The sequence below is a fragment of the Hemicordylus capensis genome, chromosome 2 (genome assembly GCF_027244095.1).
Source record: "Hemicordylus capensis ecotype Gifberg chromosome 2, rHemCap1.1.pri, whole genome shotgun sequence".
Taxonomy (NCBI): Eukaryota; Metazoa; Chordata; class Lepidosauria; order Squamata; family Cordylidae; genus Hemicordylus; species Hemicordylus capensis.
The window spans coordinates 426,183,755-426,202,400 of record NC_069658.1 but is presented as its reverse complement, the minus strand read 5'-3'; the positions used below and the strand labels follow the sequence as shown (position 1 = coordinate 426,202,400).

At 45.6% G+C, this 18,646-nt stretch overlaps 1 protein-coding gene across 1 annotated transcript in view; it reads left to right on the top strand.

Annotated features, from left to right (window-relative positions):
• The window catches only part of WNT1 (Wnt family member 1), a 52,245-nt gene that overhangs the window by 20,262 nt on the left and 13,337 nt on the right, over positions 1–18,646 (top strand). The window contains exon 3 of the mRNA XM_053289317.1: positions 14,469–14,722. Coding sequence (XP_053145292.1) covers positions 14,469–14,722 — 254 coding nt within the window. The remainder of the gene's footprint in view (positions 1–14,468; positions 14,723–18,646) is intronic.

Sequence of the window (18,646 nt, the reverse complement as noted above, 5' to 3'; positions counted from 1 at the left end):
ACCAGTTCTGCATCCAGAGCTCCTTTCTTCACTCTGTTCTAGTGCAAGGAGCATCTTCTGAGCACACTTGCAAGGATGCTGAGGACTTGGATTGAGGAGGCACCATGAGCCATCCCAGAAAGTATATCTCACACACCAGGGTAGGAAGGGGAGGTATGTGAGTTATGACAAAGGAGGAATGGCACATTGGTTGAAATAGGGCAAAGCATAACAAAGGAAGGAAGGGGGTTCAAAGGCCCCAAAATGAGTGACACACTGTATTGACAGCTCCCATGGAGGAAATCTCAAGTTCCATTATTCTCGAATCCATATGTTTCCTACTAATTAATTATGATGATTCCTTTCACTTACGGCCTGCTCTTCCTCTCAAGAATTGCTCAGAGCGGCTTACATTTAATTCCCAGGTAGTCTCACATCTAGGCAGCTCACAGGTCCAGACCTGCTGAGGTTTAGCGGTAGAGCTGCCTGGTGTGCCTTCAGACCTCTGGGCCACATTCTCTCATCCACTGCATGTGACATTAGGGGGAAAGAAAACATTCCAGAATAAATCATATTCATGAAAAGAGCCCTAATGTAAATACTTACAAAGTTGCTTTGAGCCCTTGGGATAGGGTGGGCTCTAAATCCAAATAAATACTGAATAGCAGATAAGTAAATCAATTCAGTCACTTGGGACAGGGCAGGCTCTAATTCCAAATAAATATACTGAGCAGCAAATAAGGAAATTCATTGGTGGCTTGGCTTTGCCCCACAGAGTTTGGAGCAGGCCTATCAATAGGGAAAGTGCCTGTAGGAAGTTACTTCCGGTGCATTTGCTTCCCTCAAAGAAAAAATGCATATTCCAGATTTCTCCACTTGATTTTGCCAAGACTCACCCCTCCCTCCTATTCCAGTTTTTACCTTCTGATTGATGCACACCTCTACCCTTCTCCTCAACCTCTGACCTTTCTATCCCTCCCTTCCTTTTCAGTCTAATGTAGATTGTAAAGCTGCAGTTCTACACACAGTTAAGTTGCTTAACCCGCATTGCCTTTAGAGCATTTAAGTAGCCTTACTGGGCAGGACTGAAGCCCAAGTCTTCGAGACAGGGTGAACTTCTTAGTCCTATATAGCATCTGACACATTTCAATGCCTAAATCAGTGGTAAGGTTGGTAAGGCTTGGTACCAAGAGTTAGTAAGGTTCTTAGGCTTGATTTAAGCATGATGCAGACCACAAGGAAAACACATATTTGTGAAAACAATCCATGTGTCCACCCATCATATCTAAATCCACTTACTACATATGCTGGCCTATAATGCACACGGCATTAGGATACTGGGCTGAAAAACTTTCAGTGCTTACACTGACAAGCACTTTCCCTATGACCCACGTAACATATAAGTTAGGTCTTCACTTGGTTTTCTTAGATTAATTGAAATTCTGTTTTTCTGAATCTATTTTATTATTTAATTATTATTAATTTATTATTAAATTTTTAATACCGCCCTTCCAAAAGGCTCAGGGTGGTTTACATTTAAACACCATTAAAATCAATTAACAATTAAAACAGAAATTATAAAACGGCATAAAATAATTAACAAAACATCATAAAACACCAGTTAAATAGCCAAAACAATTTAAAAACAAGTTTTAAAAAGCTGAGAAAGCTTGGTTGAAGAGATGCGTTTTCAAAAGTTTCTTTAAAATTGCCAGAGATGGGGAGGCTCGTCTCTTAGTAGGGAGCGCATTCCACAATCTTGGGGCAGCAGCTGAGTGGCAGCTGGAGACGGACCTCCTCAAGTGACTTCAATGGGCGGTGGGGCACATAGCAAAGAAGTCGTCCTCTTACATACCCAGGGCCTAAGCCATTTAGGGCTTTGTAAGTTATAGCTGTATTTTGCCCGGAAACCTATTGGCAGCCAGTGTAGCTCCATCAACAGAGGATTAATGTGGTCTCTCCGAGATGACCCAGAGACCAACCTGACCAATTTTCAGAATGGCTCAGTATTTATTATATTTATTATATTGAACAGTCCCATGTGTGCTATTTCTTTAGCTGATAAAATTTGGGGAGTTGTTTGTTTTTTATTTTAAAATATGGTTTTGATTGTACATTCATATATACAGTATATACACTTTTCACTATTACTACTAGGAATATTACTATGAATGCTACTAGTACTACCATGAATTTTCACCTCATTAGGTGCCAATGTGATATACATTGGCTTTGTTTAGAAGCTGTTTTCTTTTCCGTTAATTAAATAAAGACCACTGCGAAATGAAAATGAAGAGGGAACCCATTAGACCCAGACTTAAAGCCTGGAGGATATGGATGGAATTTTGTAGCTTTTTGCTTGTGTGTATAGCCCATGCAGAGGAAACACATATGACCAAGAACACCGCATCTCCGTGGTCACATTCTATACTACACACGTACTGCCAAGGGAATTTTTGCCACTGACATTAGTAGAAGCAAAATTGATATAAATGGCTACATGGCTGAAGCCTCCAAACCCAGTGGATACTCTGACTTTTGGGCCCAATGAAGAGTCTGACAAAAGTAAACACCATGCAGCTAGACTCTGGACACACATAAAGCATATTATGGCAGGGGAGCTGTGGCAGAAAGAAAGGTGAGCAGGAAAAAAAGTTAAGCAGACTTCCCTGCTGTTTCTCTCGGCCAAAATAATTTTTTCCCCTCCAGCTGTTATTCCTGTAAGAGATGGTTCTATTACACATATGAGCAGTCAGCCCCAAACTTGAGTTTGTTTTCATCTTGATATTTCCCCAGACTTGCTTTGTTGGAATAAAAAGACGTGGAGTAGATTCTGCTCACCTCTGCCCGTTGGCGGCGGCTCAAGGCTTCTATGAGTCTGAGGCAGGGTGCCAAATTCCTCCCCCAGTTGTGTGCTTACTTCCCCTTCTCTCCCTCGCTTTAAAAAATGGGGGCAGAAGGGGATCTTTCCTCCTTGCTGGTGCCCCAGTAATCATCTGCAGTGGTGATGTGCCTCATCAATCATCTGTGGTGATGGCCTCATCTTGCCTCATAGAAAGGCCACTCCTGCAGGTTGACCTTGGGCAGGTTGTTATCTCTTGGTCTCAGTTCCCCATATGTAAACTGGAATGCTAGAAATCTGCTTCACAGGACTGTTGTGGGGATGGGTTGTCAACAGGGATCCAAACATTTAGGCTTAGCTCACTAGCTAGCCATTATCTGTGGCCTCCACCAGTCCTCTATATTCGCTGATTTCCATTTCTGGCACATAGGCAGAAGAAAAGCAAGCCTTCTCTCATTTGCATTGGGACATGGAGATAGTAAGAAACAATGGGAGCCCTCTCCTATGGCTCAGGAAGGATTCCTGCTTTTTCTTACCTTCTCAAAAATGGCAGTGGAAACAAGACCCCTGGTGAAGAGATCTGTGAGGTGCTGGGTATCCTGCTTGCCAGAGGGCTGGAGGCACTTGCCCCTGATGAGCTGGCCAGTGGATTTGTAGATGCCTGGTTGTCAGTGGTGCATAATAAATAATAATAAGCGCATAATCTGACAATCATAGATGGTGGTGAAGTAACCATGTGCAGGGGGGTTCCATTGACTTCAGCAGAGCTGAATTACATCAGTTGGGACTTCACTGCAGGAATGATGCTAATTTACACCAGTCTAGGAAGGAATCCCCCTGCTCTACTGATTCCAGAAAAGAAAAAAGAAAAAACAAGGCTCTTTCATCCACACCAAGCCATTTATTTCAGGTGGAGTTGGTCAGTGTGCAGAGCATTGAGGCAAGGTGGATTTACACTTGCTAAAACTTTGGGCCTGGACACAGCAAGTAGGGTTGCATGACTGGCTGTAGGAGCACAGAGTGTGTGCACGTGCGTAGAGAAGATGAAGAGTGGATGGACAAGAATGAAAGGCGGAAGTGTGTATACAATGGGAGAGATATAGGCCTGTTCACACATGTATGCTTATCACTTGATAACTGCAAAATTCAAGGCTTGCATGCTTGGTTGGACTGTAATAATTGTAACCCCACAGACAGAACTATTGTATCCCCACCCCAAAAATACCCAACACAGTGCTTTTCAATTGAGCCCGTTCACATATTCAGCTGCTGGTCATCAAGGCCTGCTTCACACATGCATGGACACGGTTTGGTTCTTCTGCATTTGACTACGTTAGATGGCTGGCATCTGAATGTGTGCACTGATCTGAAAAGCATTGTGTCTGTGGTAGTGTACCTCTGATGGCTCATTCACACATGCAAGTCATCGGCTGGCATTGCACAAATCAAGTGATGTACATGCATGTGTGAACCAGTCCATGTGCACAGAAAGATGGGCAAGGGCCTATTGGATGGATGGATGGATGTGGGGTGCAGAGCAGGTAGGGTGTACTGTAGAAGTAACTTCAAAGATGTTTTCTCTCCAGAAAGGGGAATATATTCGATAAAGTGCAGACATCCGTGGTTACTGCTAGGGCATGTCTACAAGCTCTCAGTGACACGGAACTTTTCAGGGGAAAGAGCTTCACATTTTTGGCCATGGGCGCTTCAGGCAGGTGGTGCAGAGCTTTGTGCCATCTAGAAAGCTAATAGCATTTTTTACCACTGTTTCTTAAAAAGACAGCCTGAGGCCATTTGGGCCGGCTGAAAACATCCCCCCCATCTCGAGCGCGATGTTGTGAAGGGTGGCTTTCGGGGACCACCTTCCCTTGCGCGGGGCTCCTGCCTGCCGTCCGCGCCGGCCCTTGCCTCATCTCTCGGCAGCTTCCCAGCAGTGGCGGCGTCCCAGGCGGAGAGCGCGCCGTCGGAGCGGAGCGCGCGAGTCGCGAGAGGCTTAATTCGCTCCATCTGCTGCCTCTCGAGGCTCTCTCGCTGCTCTCTTTCTCTCCCCGCCACCACCGCGGGATGAAAGGAGGCGCTGAGGACTCTTCAGGCCAAGCCCAAGCAGGGGGATGACGTCTGGCCAGCGGCAGCCAAAAGACTCCGGAGAGGAGGAACGAAGCCACCGCAAAGCCTCGGCGGCCAAGTGTGGCTACTGGAGTGCTACGGAGAGAGGCGATGCCCGCGGGATGGAGCTGCCGCCGCCGCCGCCGCCGCCGCTGAGGATCGCCGCCAGGAGCGATCCCCGGCTGGCTTCTGCAGCCCAGCCTTTCCATCCTCGCGACTAGCCGGGCCTGCTCGAAGCCTCCCTCCCTGCTGTCCGCCCGGGATCCTGCTGCTCCTTCTTCATCTTGGGTCATGAACGCCGGAGAAAAGCGCCAAGCCAGAGGTCCCTCGGAGCGAATGCCTGGCCGCGGCCCCGTCTTGGGCTGGGGTGGGGTGAAGGGTGGGGGGAGTTGAGTGACAAGCATTAAGTCGCCTCACCTCCTTCAGCAAGAGGATTTCGGTATCTCGGGTCTCCTGGAATTTAATCTGACGGGAAGGGGAGCGGCCCGTCCAAAGGCTCCTTGCCTCCCCCCTCCCTCCCTCCCCGCCGGGCTGTGATGCGTCTCTTTTGCGCAAGGGCGCATTGTTCGCGGGAGCGCACGGCGCTGGGTCTTCCTGGCTGGATGGCTCATTCCATGGCGACCCTCCACGCAGCCTCTATAAGAAGCCGGCCTTGGCGAGGGGATCTCAGACATGCTTCAAGGGGGCCCCAGCTAGCCGGACGCGAGGCTGCTTCTCCCCCTCTAGCGTAGCCTTCATTTCTCTCCAAGGGAATCATCACCAACCGGGACTGCTAGCAACCGAGAACCCCGGCGCCGTTTCTCGAAGGACTTTTCCTGCATCTTTTCTCTTTCACATATATATGTGTATATAAATATATATGCATATTTATGCATTCTTAAATTTCGAGTTGGGCTCCAACCTATTTCAAGTTGAGGACCCCTCCCCGAGCGCGCGGTGCGCGCCTCGCCAGCGAAAGGCTTTGGAGAGGATTCGCCAGCCCACCTCTCCACCATCCCAGCTCTTCTCCGCTACTTTTTCTGCGGTTCCGCCGAGTAGGCAGGCAGGGCAGGAGAAGCGATGAGCCCCGTGGCATTAATGCTAGGCTTGAAGACTTTGTGGGTTTTGGCTTTTTCCTCTCTTTCCAACACGCTGGCGGTGAATAACAGCGGCCGATGGTGGTAAGTGCGCTTTAACGCGCTGCTGCGCCTTTGGGGAGCCGGATCAGATCATATTTCCAAATGAAGGGGAGGGGGATCAGACCCACCACAGCCCGGCTCCCACTAAGGGAACCTGCGCCACCTTAGCTCTCCCAGTATTGTCGGCGGAGCTTCGGAGAGGTGTGCCAAGTGCCCAGGTGTGGATGAGCAGAGCAAAAGCAAACCCGCGCTCCGAGGGGGCGCACGCTTGGCGATCTGGACGTGGTTTGGTTTGTAAGAGTTTCAGCCGCAGGCACATTGCATCGCCTCCTGTCCATTTGCCGAGGAATCCTGATCTAGCTAAAGACTGGACATCTGCCTGCTGTTTGAGGAAGGCACCCTTCTGGGATGAGAGAAGAGGGCCTTATAGGACTAGCCCTGCCCTGGCACTCCAAGCCGTCTCTGGCTTTTTTAGTCTGCCACTTCTGGAAGACAGAGAACAATGTCTCTGTCACCCATTCCCCCAGGCACAGCCCTGTGAGGTAGTTCACTATCATGTCCCTCATGTCCTAGATGGGGACCTATGCAAGGCTATGAGATGAGAATGGAATCACATCCCGAGTCTGTAGAGAGTTTTCATCCCTGAGGCTTAAATCATCCCCGAGCCTCTTAAGTGCATGTCTGATCATGAACGTGAAACAGAAAGTGAAATAGAGGCATTTGTGATGTGAATGAGCCTTCTGGCCAATGCTCTCGCATCTACATTACAATCTTGATTGGATTAAGTACTTCTCTAAATCTCCTGTGTGAATGTTTCCAAATCAGACACTCTAATCTGTATCATTAGTTCTATCTATCTATTTATGAAGCGATTGATGACAGAGATGCCCTCCCAGATGCATAAGTCACCCAAGTTGCTCAGACCACCCGCATTTTTACAGCCAGAACATGATGTTAGAGGCAGCCCAGTCGAGGGTCCCTGGCAATGTTGCAGATGTCAGGTGTACTGAAGTTTGAATCACAAGTTGCAGCTGTTGAGGGCAGCAGAGTGTGTGGGGTAGCATATTGAAAGCATTCTTCAAATAGAGATCTGTTTCTGGATGTTACTGCCTGGAAGTGCCCCTCCCCCAAATGAAGTCTGAGTAGGCACAAGAACAACCATGCTCCAGCCTCCATCCCACATGGAAGTTGGGCATGCTCTATGCTGGCCTCTAGAAGGAGGTCAACACAGCACCACAACTCTTCACGGTTAGGTGAAAAAAAGAGTCCCAATTCCAGAATTTCCTACTAATCATTATGGCTTGGGTGAAATCAGTATCAAATGTCCAGGAGGTTGGCACAGCTTGATAGTACCTTCACTATTTGAAGTTTCACTTTTTGCCTTCCGTTTCTAGGAAGAGACTTAAAACACCACTCATTCAAACTTTTCTAGTAATCAGCATATCTAGGGCTGTGTGCACGCCAAATGTCAGATTTTGGGTGGACTGCAAGTACTTAGTGGACTGGAAGTAATCATTAAGTATCTTCTGGATTCTGCATTTTATTTGTTTGTTTGTTTGTTTATAATATTTCTGTACCTCCCAAAACTTGCGTCTCTGGGCAGTTTACAATTACCATTTTGTAGGACAGATATCTCCATGTCCCATTTCCAGATGATTCTGGTTAATCAGAATGCCTTGGGCTGCGAGTGTACCAAATTCCAGGGTCTAGCTCGTGGGAAAGTACCCTAATAATGTTGATACCTCCATGAGTGAGTCAGTGAGTGAGTCAGGGAGGCCCCAGTGTCTTTAATCATACTAGCAAATTGAGCTTCCAATCCGCACACATAGATGCATGCTTCTTCCTGCAACTGGAAGTGCCCCCTTTGCCAAATCCAAGCCTGAGGATGCCATGGAACGTTCCCCGTGCCATCCAACGTTCCACCCCACATGTGGCTTGGCTTGCTCGATGCTGGAATGCTGGCTTCATCAAGTCAATCAAGTTGACTTCATGCCCCAAGTTCTGACTGTTAGGTGTGAAAAGATCCCATTTTCAAATATTTCTAGTCATCTGTGCATCTAGCACTATGTGTGTATCCATTGTCAGTTTTCAGAAGTACTGTGACCATTTAGAAGTGCGGCTCTTGCTCTCCCCCCCGCCCCATCCCTCCCAGGGAGAGAGTAACAAAATCTCCTTTTTCAACTTCTCTAGGAATCAGGGTGCCACTGCCTTGGACTGTGTATGTATCAAATTTCAAGGCTCTGACTCATGAGGAAGTACTCTAACAATTTTGATACCTCTGTGAATGAGTCAGTCAGTGGACTATATATAGTGTGTGTATATGTATGCGTGAGTGTGAGTAGTGTGTATGTGTATATCTGTGTGTATGTGTGATTAAATCACAAGCTTCATCAATATTAACAGAACAACAAAAACTGAATGGACAATGAGTCTCAGGAATAATCATAAATAAAATTGTAGGGTCACTAGCCATTTTACCCACACGTTGGTGAAAGGCAATTGTTTCATTTTATTATTATTCCTTTCAGGTACAAAGCAGCTCCCCGCCAAAGCAGCTAACAATAATTAAAATACAGTTTAAAATCAACAATATCAAACAGCCCCAATCACTACTGGGGAGAGGGGCTACGTAAAATGACACGTGATCAATCTATCAGCCAAATGCTTGCTGAAACAGAAAGGTCTTCTCAGAACTGGTCTTGTGGGAGCAAGCATACAGTAACTTGTCCCCTTAGCTAAGCAGGGTCCACCCTGGTTGTATGTGAAAGGGAGACTAGAAGTGTAAGCACTGTAAGAAATTCCCCTCAGGGGATGGAGCTGCTCTGGGAAGAGCAGAAGGTTCCAAGTTCCCTCCCTGGCAGCATCTCCAAGATAGGGCTGAGAGGGATTCCTGCCTGCAACCTTGGAGAAGCTGCTGCCAGTCTGTGAAGAAAATACTGAGCTAGATAGACCAATGGTCTGACTCAGTATATGGCAGCTTACTGTGTCCCTATGAGACCTCCTGAAGGTCTCATAGCTCAGTGCTAGAGTCTCTGTTTTGTATGCAGAAGGCCCCAGGTTTGACCTCTGGCATCTCCAGGCAGGGCTGAGAGAGACCCCTGCCTAAAACCTTGGAGAGCTGCTGCCAGTTTTTGCAGACGATACTGATGCTCCTACCTAGATGAACATAGGAAGCTGCCCTTATACTGAGTCTACTAGCTGAGCAAAGAGGCACCTTTTAAAAGTGGCGATTCTCTTTATTTAGCAAGGGGAGAGCAACTGGCCCTATCCAAACCCCAGCACAGCATCCCTCCAGTGGCTGTTGCTGGTATCTAGCTTATGTTTCTTTTTAGATTGTAAGCCCTTTGGTGACAGGGGACCATATTTATTTATTTGTTTGTTTATTTACTTACGTACTTACTTACTTATATTTCACTTTGTAAAATGCTTTGGGAACTTTTGTTGAAAAGAAGTATATAAATATTTGTTGTAGTAGTAATATAAGGGCAGCTTCCTTTGGAACATAGGAACATAGGAAACTGCCATATACTGAGTCAGACCATTGGTCTATCTAGCCCAGTATTGTCTCCACAGACTGGCAGCAGCTTCTCCAAGGTTGCAGGCAGGAATCTCTCTCAGCCCTATCTTGGAGATGCTGCCAGGGAGGGAACTTGGAACTTAGATGCTCTTCCCAGAGCAGCGGCTCCATCCCCTGAGGGGAGTATCTTACAGTGCTCACACTTCTAGTCTCCCATTCATATGCAACCAGGGCAAACCCTGCTTAGCTAAGGGGACAAATCATGCTTGGTCCCACAAGACCAGCTCTCCTCCTCCTCCTCCTAACATGGCATGTAGTTACCATGTGGGTACTCTTCATCATGTGGACAGTGTCTGTGACAGAGGCGCTCTTACCCCTGGACTTCAGGGCTGAAGTCCAGGGCCTCCACACCCCCTTGGGCCTATGTGTTAAAAAATGATGCTTAACTTGCAGCAGGTGGGGGGAGGAGGCGGGGTCCAAAGACCTTTAGGTCCAGTTTCCAAAATTACCTAAGTGCATTTCTGTGTTGATACAAGCTGCTGCCAGGAATGTGTGGTGCTGCTATGGAAACTCTTCACACGATGCACAAGACACAGCCACTATGTGGAGAAGTTACTGCACAGGTGCTTTTTTGCAGTATCTTCCACTTTGTGGGATGTGATGTATACTATGGTTGTCCTTTAAATAGAATATACAACATCGATTTGTTATTATTTGCCATTACTGCAATTACTACTACTGCTTTTATTTAATGTATTGTATTCAGTTTCAAATATTAGTGTCTCTGTGCTGCTTGATTGATAGGGACTTAACCAGTTATGATTGGTTAGGACAGAGTCCTTTCCCTTCGCCCCATCTTATAATACTAGAACATGGAGTTCCTCTGTGAAATAGCATTTGCTTTACCTGCAGAAAGTCCCTGGCATCTCCAGGCATGGCTGGAGAAAACTCCTGTCCAAATCCCCGGAGGGCTGCATCCAGTCAATGTAGGCAATACTGAGGTAGAAGGACCAGTGGTCTGACATGGTATAAGACAGCTTCCTGTGTGACCGATGGAGTCACTCAGGAAAGCTGATCGGCATTAGGTTCAGGACTGACAAAAGGAAGTACTTCTTCATGGAATACATAATTTACGTGTGGAATTCCCTGGCACAGGAGAAGGTGATGGCCACTAATTTAGAGGCCTTCAAAAGGGGATCCAGCAAATTCATGGAGGGCAAAGTCTGTCAGTGTGTATTAGATATGATAGCTAAAAGGGAGAATCTACCAGAAAGGATACTTCTCAACTAGAGTGGGATCCTGCTAGACTTTGGCTGGCCATTTGGACTAGCAGTGATTGACATGTCGGTCAGCACAGTAGTAGCCATGTGGCTTGTGAGTGTCAGGAGCAGTGAATCAGCATGTCTGACCCTTGAGAATCCCTGTCATTTGAAACCATGCTCTCCAAAGTAATAAATGACTGGTGTTTCTTAGGATTTTATGCATCTCAGGTCAGACAAGGCAACTGAAGGCTCAAAGAGAGCTGTTGAACAACCAAAACACTGGTGTCAATGGAAGGGGTTATATAGCCAGCAGGAGCCCCGCCCCATCCTGGATCTTCAGGTAAATCCTGTGGAGACCCCTGAGCTGGCCTCCCCCTTTCCTGAGTAGGCCGATCAAACAGTCAGGAAAGCACTCTGCCTTCAGAGCTAGGGCTCAACCCTGGCAGGGCATCATCTCCATTCCCGGGGCCTCGGGGCAGGATGGAGGGAGGGAGGGAGTTCTCAGGGTGGGACAAGAGCCTTACTGGGGGATACTGGGTTCCCGGTGCTCCAGGACTATTCTGAGAGGCTGACTGGCTCTGGCTTCTCTGAGTCAGAGGAATCTGGAGGGCTGTCGTTGGGATTGGGGATCCAGGCTGGTGTAGGCTCTGATAGGGTTTTCTCCAGGTTGGAATCCCAGGTGGTTTGTGTATGCATGTTTTAGCAGAAGCGATAGCCGTATTCACATGGTATGTTCAACACTTGTACAATCTGTGTACAATGTACACAGATGCAGTCATTCACATGGTATGTTGAATGTCGGTACAATAGTACACTTCGTACCTGCATTCTGTATTTCATGGGACCTGTGCACAGGTTGGTTCACTTTGGAAAATGAATGCGGGCACAGTTATTCACACAAAAACATGTACACACAGGCACAACATAATGTCTGAATAGGGCTTATGTGTTTAGTGGGTGTGACAGATTGGAGCTAAAATATATATATAGCTAAAGGATATATAAGCCCTCTTCAGACATAATAGTCCTCTTCAGATGTTATTAGAAGAGACACTGAACTCACATGCAGTGCCTCAAAGTGGGTCTGGAAGTCCCGTCTGCCTGTCAATCAATCCTGGCAGCACATCACTCACAGTTACAGCAGCATATGTCTGCCAACGGCCATGGCGGCCAGTGAGGGTGGGGTAGGGGGCAGCAGTAGTGAGAAGTACCTTTAAAACTCCTTACCAGCCATACCAACAGCACCTGCAAGCTAGGGGAACCAGTGGCACTCCACCCCAACACCCCAAGCAGCAGTGGCCCCACAGGCAGCACTCACCTGACCTCTGCACATGCACAGCAGCAGCCACTTGCATGGTCAGTATGGTGTTGCTGACCATGCAAATGACTTTCTCACTGTCACCCCAACCCCCCGGCCCCACACCACCCTCACAGGCCACCACTGGCAGATGGGTACACTATAACCATGATGGCTGTCATTTCCGTGATCAGCAGTCTCAGGGGCCTGAGTACAGCATCTCTTCTAACAACATCTGGAGATGGTCTATGTTGTACACACATTCATGTTTATGTTGTACATGCATTCTGTACACATGTACACATTTTAGTGTGAATAACTGAACATGCATTCATTTAAAAAATAAACCTGGGTACAGACCCCCTCAAATGCAAGGTACAGATAGGAAGCTGTAGGGAAGGAGATAAGGAAGGAGAAGCTGTAGGGAAGGAGGACAGATAGGAAGCTTAGGGAAGGAGAGCTGGTCTTGTGGTAGCAAGCATGACTTGTCCCCTTAGCTAAGCAGAGTCAGCCCTGGTTTCATATGAATGGGAGACTTGATGTGTGAGCACTGTAAGATATTTCCCTCAGGGGATGGAACCACTCTGGGAAGAGCATCTAGGTTCCAGGTTCCCTCCCTGGCATCTCTAAGATAGGGCTGAGAAAGATTCTTGCCGGCAACCTTGGAGAAGCCACTGCCAGTCTGTGAAGACAATACTGAGCTAGATAGACCAATGGTCTGACTCAGTATATGGAAGCTTTCTATGTTCCTATGTTCCTATAAGCGTACTATTGCACACACATTGAACATAATATGTGAATAACTGTACATAAGTACATGTCTGTACGGGCATATACTGTACACAAATTGTGTATGAATAGGGCTGTAGTCGACTTGAGTCAACATTGCAGGCCAGCGTCTAACAGGATCAGGGCAGTTGGTACAATTGAAAATGACTATTGTACAAAATTTGCAGGCTGGTTAGTACTCTTGCTTGCACTATACCTCGATCTATGGGACACACAGATGAATATGGTGAACTCTTCCTTGAACCCTATAAGTTCCCCAAGGACAGTTAACATCTTTTAGGAGGCTGCAGTATAAACACCAGGAGAACGAGAATCTCATGTCTCACAGATGGAAATAATTACAAACCAAATGCCCATATTATCTGTAAATCATCCCTGGCATGCAGTGAGGGCCAAGTAAACTCTGATGTAACTAGTAATAACTAACAATAACAAATGGTAGGTTGAAAGTGAAGGAGGTAACGTAAGCAATTTTCTGATCAGACTCAACAAGATCTAAAAGGAGTTTGGAACGAGGGGTGGAATATGGGGAGAAGGGCATAGCTCAGAGGCAGGGGAAATGCCTTGCATTTGGAAGGTTCCAGGTTCAGTCCTTGGCATCTCTAGGTAAGGTGGGGAAAGATCCCTGTCTGAAGATCTGGAGAGCTGGTGCCAGTAAGCTTAGACAATACTAAGTTAAATAGATCTCAACAAAGAGAATCTTCGTTCATGCTGAAGGTAAATCATATGCCAATTTGTTTTCAGTGTGATGGGCTAGTATTTTCATATTCTTACCACTAGATTGCCAAAATGAATTTTGGCAGGGAAATTTGCACTCATTTTCAAATTTCAAGTATGCCAGATACATGAATGCCAAATACATGAATGCTGCCAAATATATAGTTTGTTTCCTTTTCACTCTCCTCCAGATATTAGGGCAGCTCTAACACCCTGCTCACTCCCTACTTAATAACTAGACTGTCCGAGTCCCTGTATAGATGACTGAGTGCCACTGGGGATGGAAGGCACAAGGAACATAAGGAACTGCCATTAGCCGAGTCAGACCATTGGTCCATCTAACTCAGCATTGTCTACAGAGACTGGCAGCAGGTTCTCCACGGTTGCAGGCAGGAGTCTCTCTCAGCCCTATCGTGCAGCTCATATTGTTTCTTTACAACTCATACATATATAGACATCAAGTGGAGTAATTATTACAACAACTGGTATTCCACATTAGCATGCAATAGTATGAATGTGATAGTTGACATACAGTGACGTTTAGTGTCTCACAGCAATCAATAGTTGGAATCTAACAGTAATCAGTACTGGGCAGGTGATAGCTAGTGAGGTTTCATTTTCAAAGCTTGCCAAAACAATCAAGAGATGCCAGCAAATCTAACACACACACACATTTCAAATGTGGACACGACATTTCATATTCAAATACCAAGTTTGAACATTAAGCAGGCAAATGTGCATTTAAAAATCCCAGAAGTGTTTGTTAATGTTGTGTATGTGAGACTTCGTTTAAGCTCTGGTCGCTGCCAGTGTTTCAGTGCCTGCTATTCTCTGCCCACAGGGGAATCATCAACGTGGCCTCATCTACCAACCTGCTGACAGACTCCAAGAATGTGCAGCTGGTACTGGACCCTTCCCTGCAGCTGCTAAGCCGCAAGCAGCGGAAGCTCATCCGCCAAAATCCGGGCATCCTACACAGCATCAGCAGCGGCCTGCAGAGCGCCATCAAGGAGTGCAAGTGGCAGTTCCGCAACCGCCGCTGGAATTGCCCCACCACCTCAGGGCCCAACATTTTTGGCAAGATTGTCAACAGGGGTAAGAAGGGTACAGGAGAAAAGAGACTGGGGAAGGGAGATACGGGGAGGGGGGAACCCCTTTTCTTCTCCAGAACACATCTAGTGTAGCTGAGACTTTATTCTTGACCACAGCAAGGAACAAGAGAATAAAGAATCCCAATCTGCTGGTCCTGCTTTGGCTAGCTAAAATCCAAATGCCTTCATTGCTCTTTCCCCGATTGATTGAATCACTAGACATATTCGTCTTTGTAGCAGTTTTCCAGAATCTAGGGGAAAGACTGTCACATTCAGGCCAGCGTACACAATCTGCTCTAGGAAATAGTTCAAGGAGGTGTTACAGGCTGCATTGCATTCTGTGATATGTCATTGTTTATGTTCTAGCTTCCAATTTTCATTTTTTATTCTTACATAAGAACATAGGAAGCTGCCATATACTGAGTCAGACCATTGGTCTATCTAGCTCAGTATTATCTTCACAGACTGGCAGCAGCTTCTGCAAGGTTGCAGGCAGGAATCTCTCTCAGCCCTATCTTGGAGATGCTGCCAGGGAGGGAACTTGGAACTTAGATGCTCTTCCCAGAGCAGCGGCTCCATCCCCTGAGGGGAATACCTTATAGTGCTCACACATCAAGTCTCCCATTCATATGAAACCAGGGCAGACCCTGCTTAGCTAAGGGGACAAGTCATGCTTGCTACCACAAAACCAAGTGATTACATCACCTTCACCATTACATCACCACAAGACCATCTGATTACATCACAAGACCAGGTGATTGCATCACCTTTTTGGTGATGCAATAGTGCCTACCCCAGAAAAGAAGTATACATTTTTGCACAATTGCTAGGTACTCTCTTGCTGTCTCTCCCTGTCATCACAGACACCTGAGCCCAATGAATCTTCTGAGGGCACATTAAGCGGCTTTATTCTTAAACTAAGTACATCTCAGCCTGATCAGAGTGGACTACCTGAGATCATTCTATAAGCCACTTTGGACTTCCTGAAGGATATAAGTGTAATACAAATAAATAATATCAGGACAGGTTTTTGCTTAAAAGCAAAAGATAAATTTGGCTCTTCATGATGTTAATATCTCATTTTCCTTCCATCATGGAACTCAAGGTACTGCACCTAGTGAGTTCCCAGAGAGTCTCAAAACCGAATGCAGTCTAGAGCCAGACCTGCTTTGCTTCAGCATCACATGCTTTCAGATCATGCCTTGGTTATCATTTCATGTTTTGATCCCAAGGTGTCCCTCCACCCCACAGCTGATTTTTTTTCTAGCAACTGTAAAAAATTTGTTGGAGCATTGCTATCTTGCACATGTTTTTTTTAAAAAAGGTTTTAAATATATACAGTACATCTATATATTATAGGTACATATAACACCATAAGTCATTAACGGACGTATCACATCACAGACATACACATACACATATTAAAAATGCAAAAGTTATTATTCATACTCTTCCTGTATAATAATTTAAAGAAAGGCAATCATCCTTTCTTTTAAATGCTAAATAAATAATTAAATTATTTTAAATTTATCAGCCATTTGTTATTACAGACAATCTTCCAATAGAATATGAAAATAAAGAATAGTGTTCAAACTGACTCTTCATAATAGTGTTAATGCAGCTGCATGGACATTATCCAGTGGGAATTTACTCCTCCTGTTGCCCACAAATCTCTGCCAATCTTTAGTAAACAGTTGCATTGCTGTTAATTTACTTGTATGGAATTGGCTTATTGCTTTAAATTTACACATAATTGTCATCCATATTTTTTTCAGCCACTTCTTTAGAGAAGAAATAACATTTGTCTTCCAATTCTTAGGGGTGAGTTGTCTGGCTGCTGTGTTAATTACCACCTTAAAATAGCTAGCATTAATGAATCCAATCATCTTAGCTTTCCAAAAAATAAATAAATCTGTTACCACTCCTTTAACAATTTTCTCTACTCATGATCAGAAAGGTTTCAAACAACCATATTTCCACCCTAAAGTAAAGTAAAGTTTTCAATTGAATCGGTGTCGACTCTTGGCAACCAAAGAACATAAGAACATAAGAACAGCCCTGCTGGATCAGGCCCAAGGCCCATCTAGTTCAGCATCCTGTTTCACATAGTGGCCCACCAGATGCCGCTGGAAGCCACAGACAGGAGTTGAGGGTGTGCCCTCTCTCCTGCCATTACTCCCCTGCAACTGGTACTCAGAGGCACCCTGCCCTTGAGGCTGGAGGTGGCCCACAGCCCTCTGACTAGGAGCCATTGATAGACCTCTCCTCCATGAAGTCATCCAAACCCCTCTTAAAGCCATCCAGGTTGTTGGCTGTCACCACATCCTGTGGCAGAAGATTCCACAAGTGGATCACGCGTTATGTGAAAAAGTACTTCCGTTTGTTGGTCCTAGACCTCCTGGCAATCAATTTCATGGAATGACCCCTGGTTCTAGTGTTGCATGAGAGGGAAAAGAATATCTCTCTCTCCACTTTCTTCATGCCATGCATGATTTTATAGACCTCTATCATGTCTCCCCGCAGACGTCTTTTTTCTAAACTAAAAAGCCCCAGGTGTTGTAGTTTGGTAAAAAGCCCCTGTGGTTGTCTTTGGTAGAATACAGGAGGGGTTCACCATTGCCTCCTCCCGCACAGTATGAAATGATGCCTTTCAGCATCTTCCTATATTTGAATCAGCAACCTCTTGCTCCGTAGGCATTTCCCCCATACATGTAAACAAACTATTTCCATACATGTAAACAAATCTGCATAATGAAAGTTCCAGTACCAACATTTTACATGGTGTAAGCTATACATTTTCTTAATTTTTACAGGGGCCAAGTGTCATTGAAAAAACACTTTTAAAACATTCTCTTGATCTGTAACAACCTGTGTCCCTATTTTCCTTCTCATCAGTCTCAGTTAATAGTATGTGCCATTCCCATTTGTCTTTACATTTGTCCACCTGATTATCTAGAGAAATATGTATATAACTTGGATAAAAGACCTTTGCTTATTTGTGCGTATCAATTATAGTTTCAAAATCTATTTATTACCTACCTATTGCTGAAGCCCTTAAATCATATTCCTAACTGGAAGGGGTGTCTTTTGTGGGGAGGGGGGCAGAAGGCGGAGGATGAGTTAAACATCCAGATCTAAAATCCATATAACTTACAACATGATTTGAATATGTAATCTAACAAATCACAATATCTGACCAAATTACTTATTCCCCAAGCTGGCTTGCACACAGTTGAGCTGACTGAATCCCATTGATTTTGTTGTAAACCACCATGAGATTCATTGAATGGTGGTATATAAATATAGCAAGCAAGCAAGCAAACAAACAAACAAACAGGATTTAAGCCCAGGATCGCAGCCTTTGACTGGAAAATACTGTTTCCCCCCATGATAGAAACTGGGGGATTGTCTTAAATCCAGAGTCCTCTGCTTTGGGGGCAAATAGGTATATGCTATATTTTAAACCTCTATTTTTAAGGAGATCATCTTAAATTCAGAGTCGTCTTTTATTCAGGGTAAATATGTGTAAGTGGCTTGATACCAAGGGAAGGAAGGTGCCTGCCCTCACAGGAGTCATAGGTCAAGGTCGCATTAGGTGACTAATCTCAGGCACCTCAATACCTTGGGCAGCCGCTAGAGCTTGCAGTCTTAAAAAGAAACATTAGGGAGACACCACCAACAGCCACTGATGCTGTGCTGGGGCCAAATATGGATAGTTGTTCTCCTCCTGCGAAATATAAGGGGTCTGTCACTTTAAAAGATACCTGTGGGAGCCCAGGAGTATTGCTGTCAGTCAGTGGTGTTAACCAGAATGGAAAGATAGAGGCACCTGCTCCAAGTGCAACCAGTTGTTTCTCTATTGCTTTTCACCTTCTTTGTAAGCCGCCTTGGGGGTCCCTGTGAGACTGACAGAGTACGATATATCAAA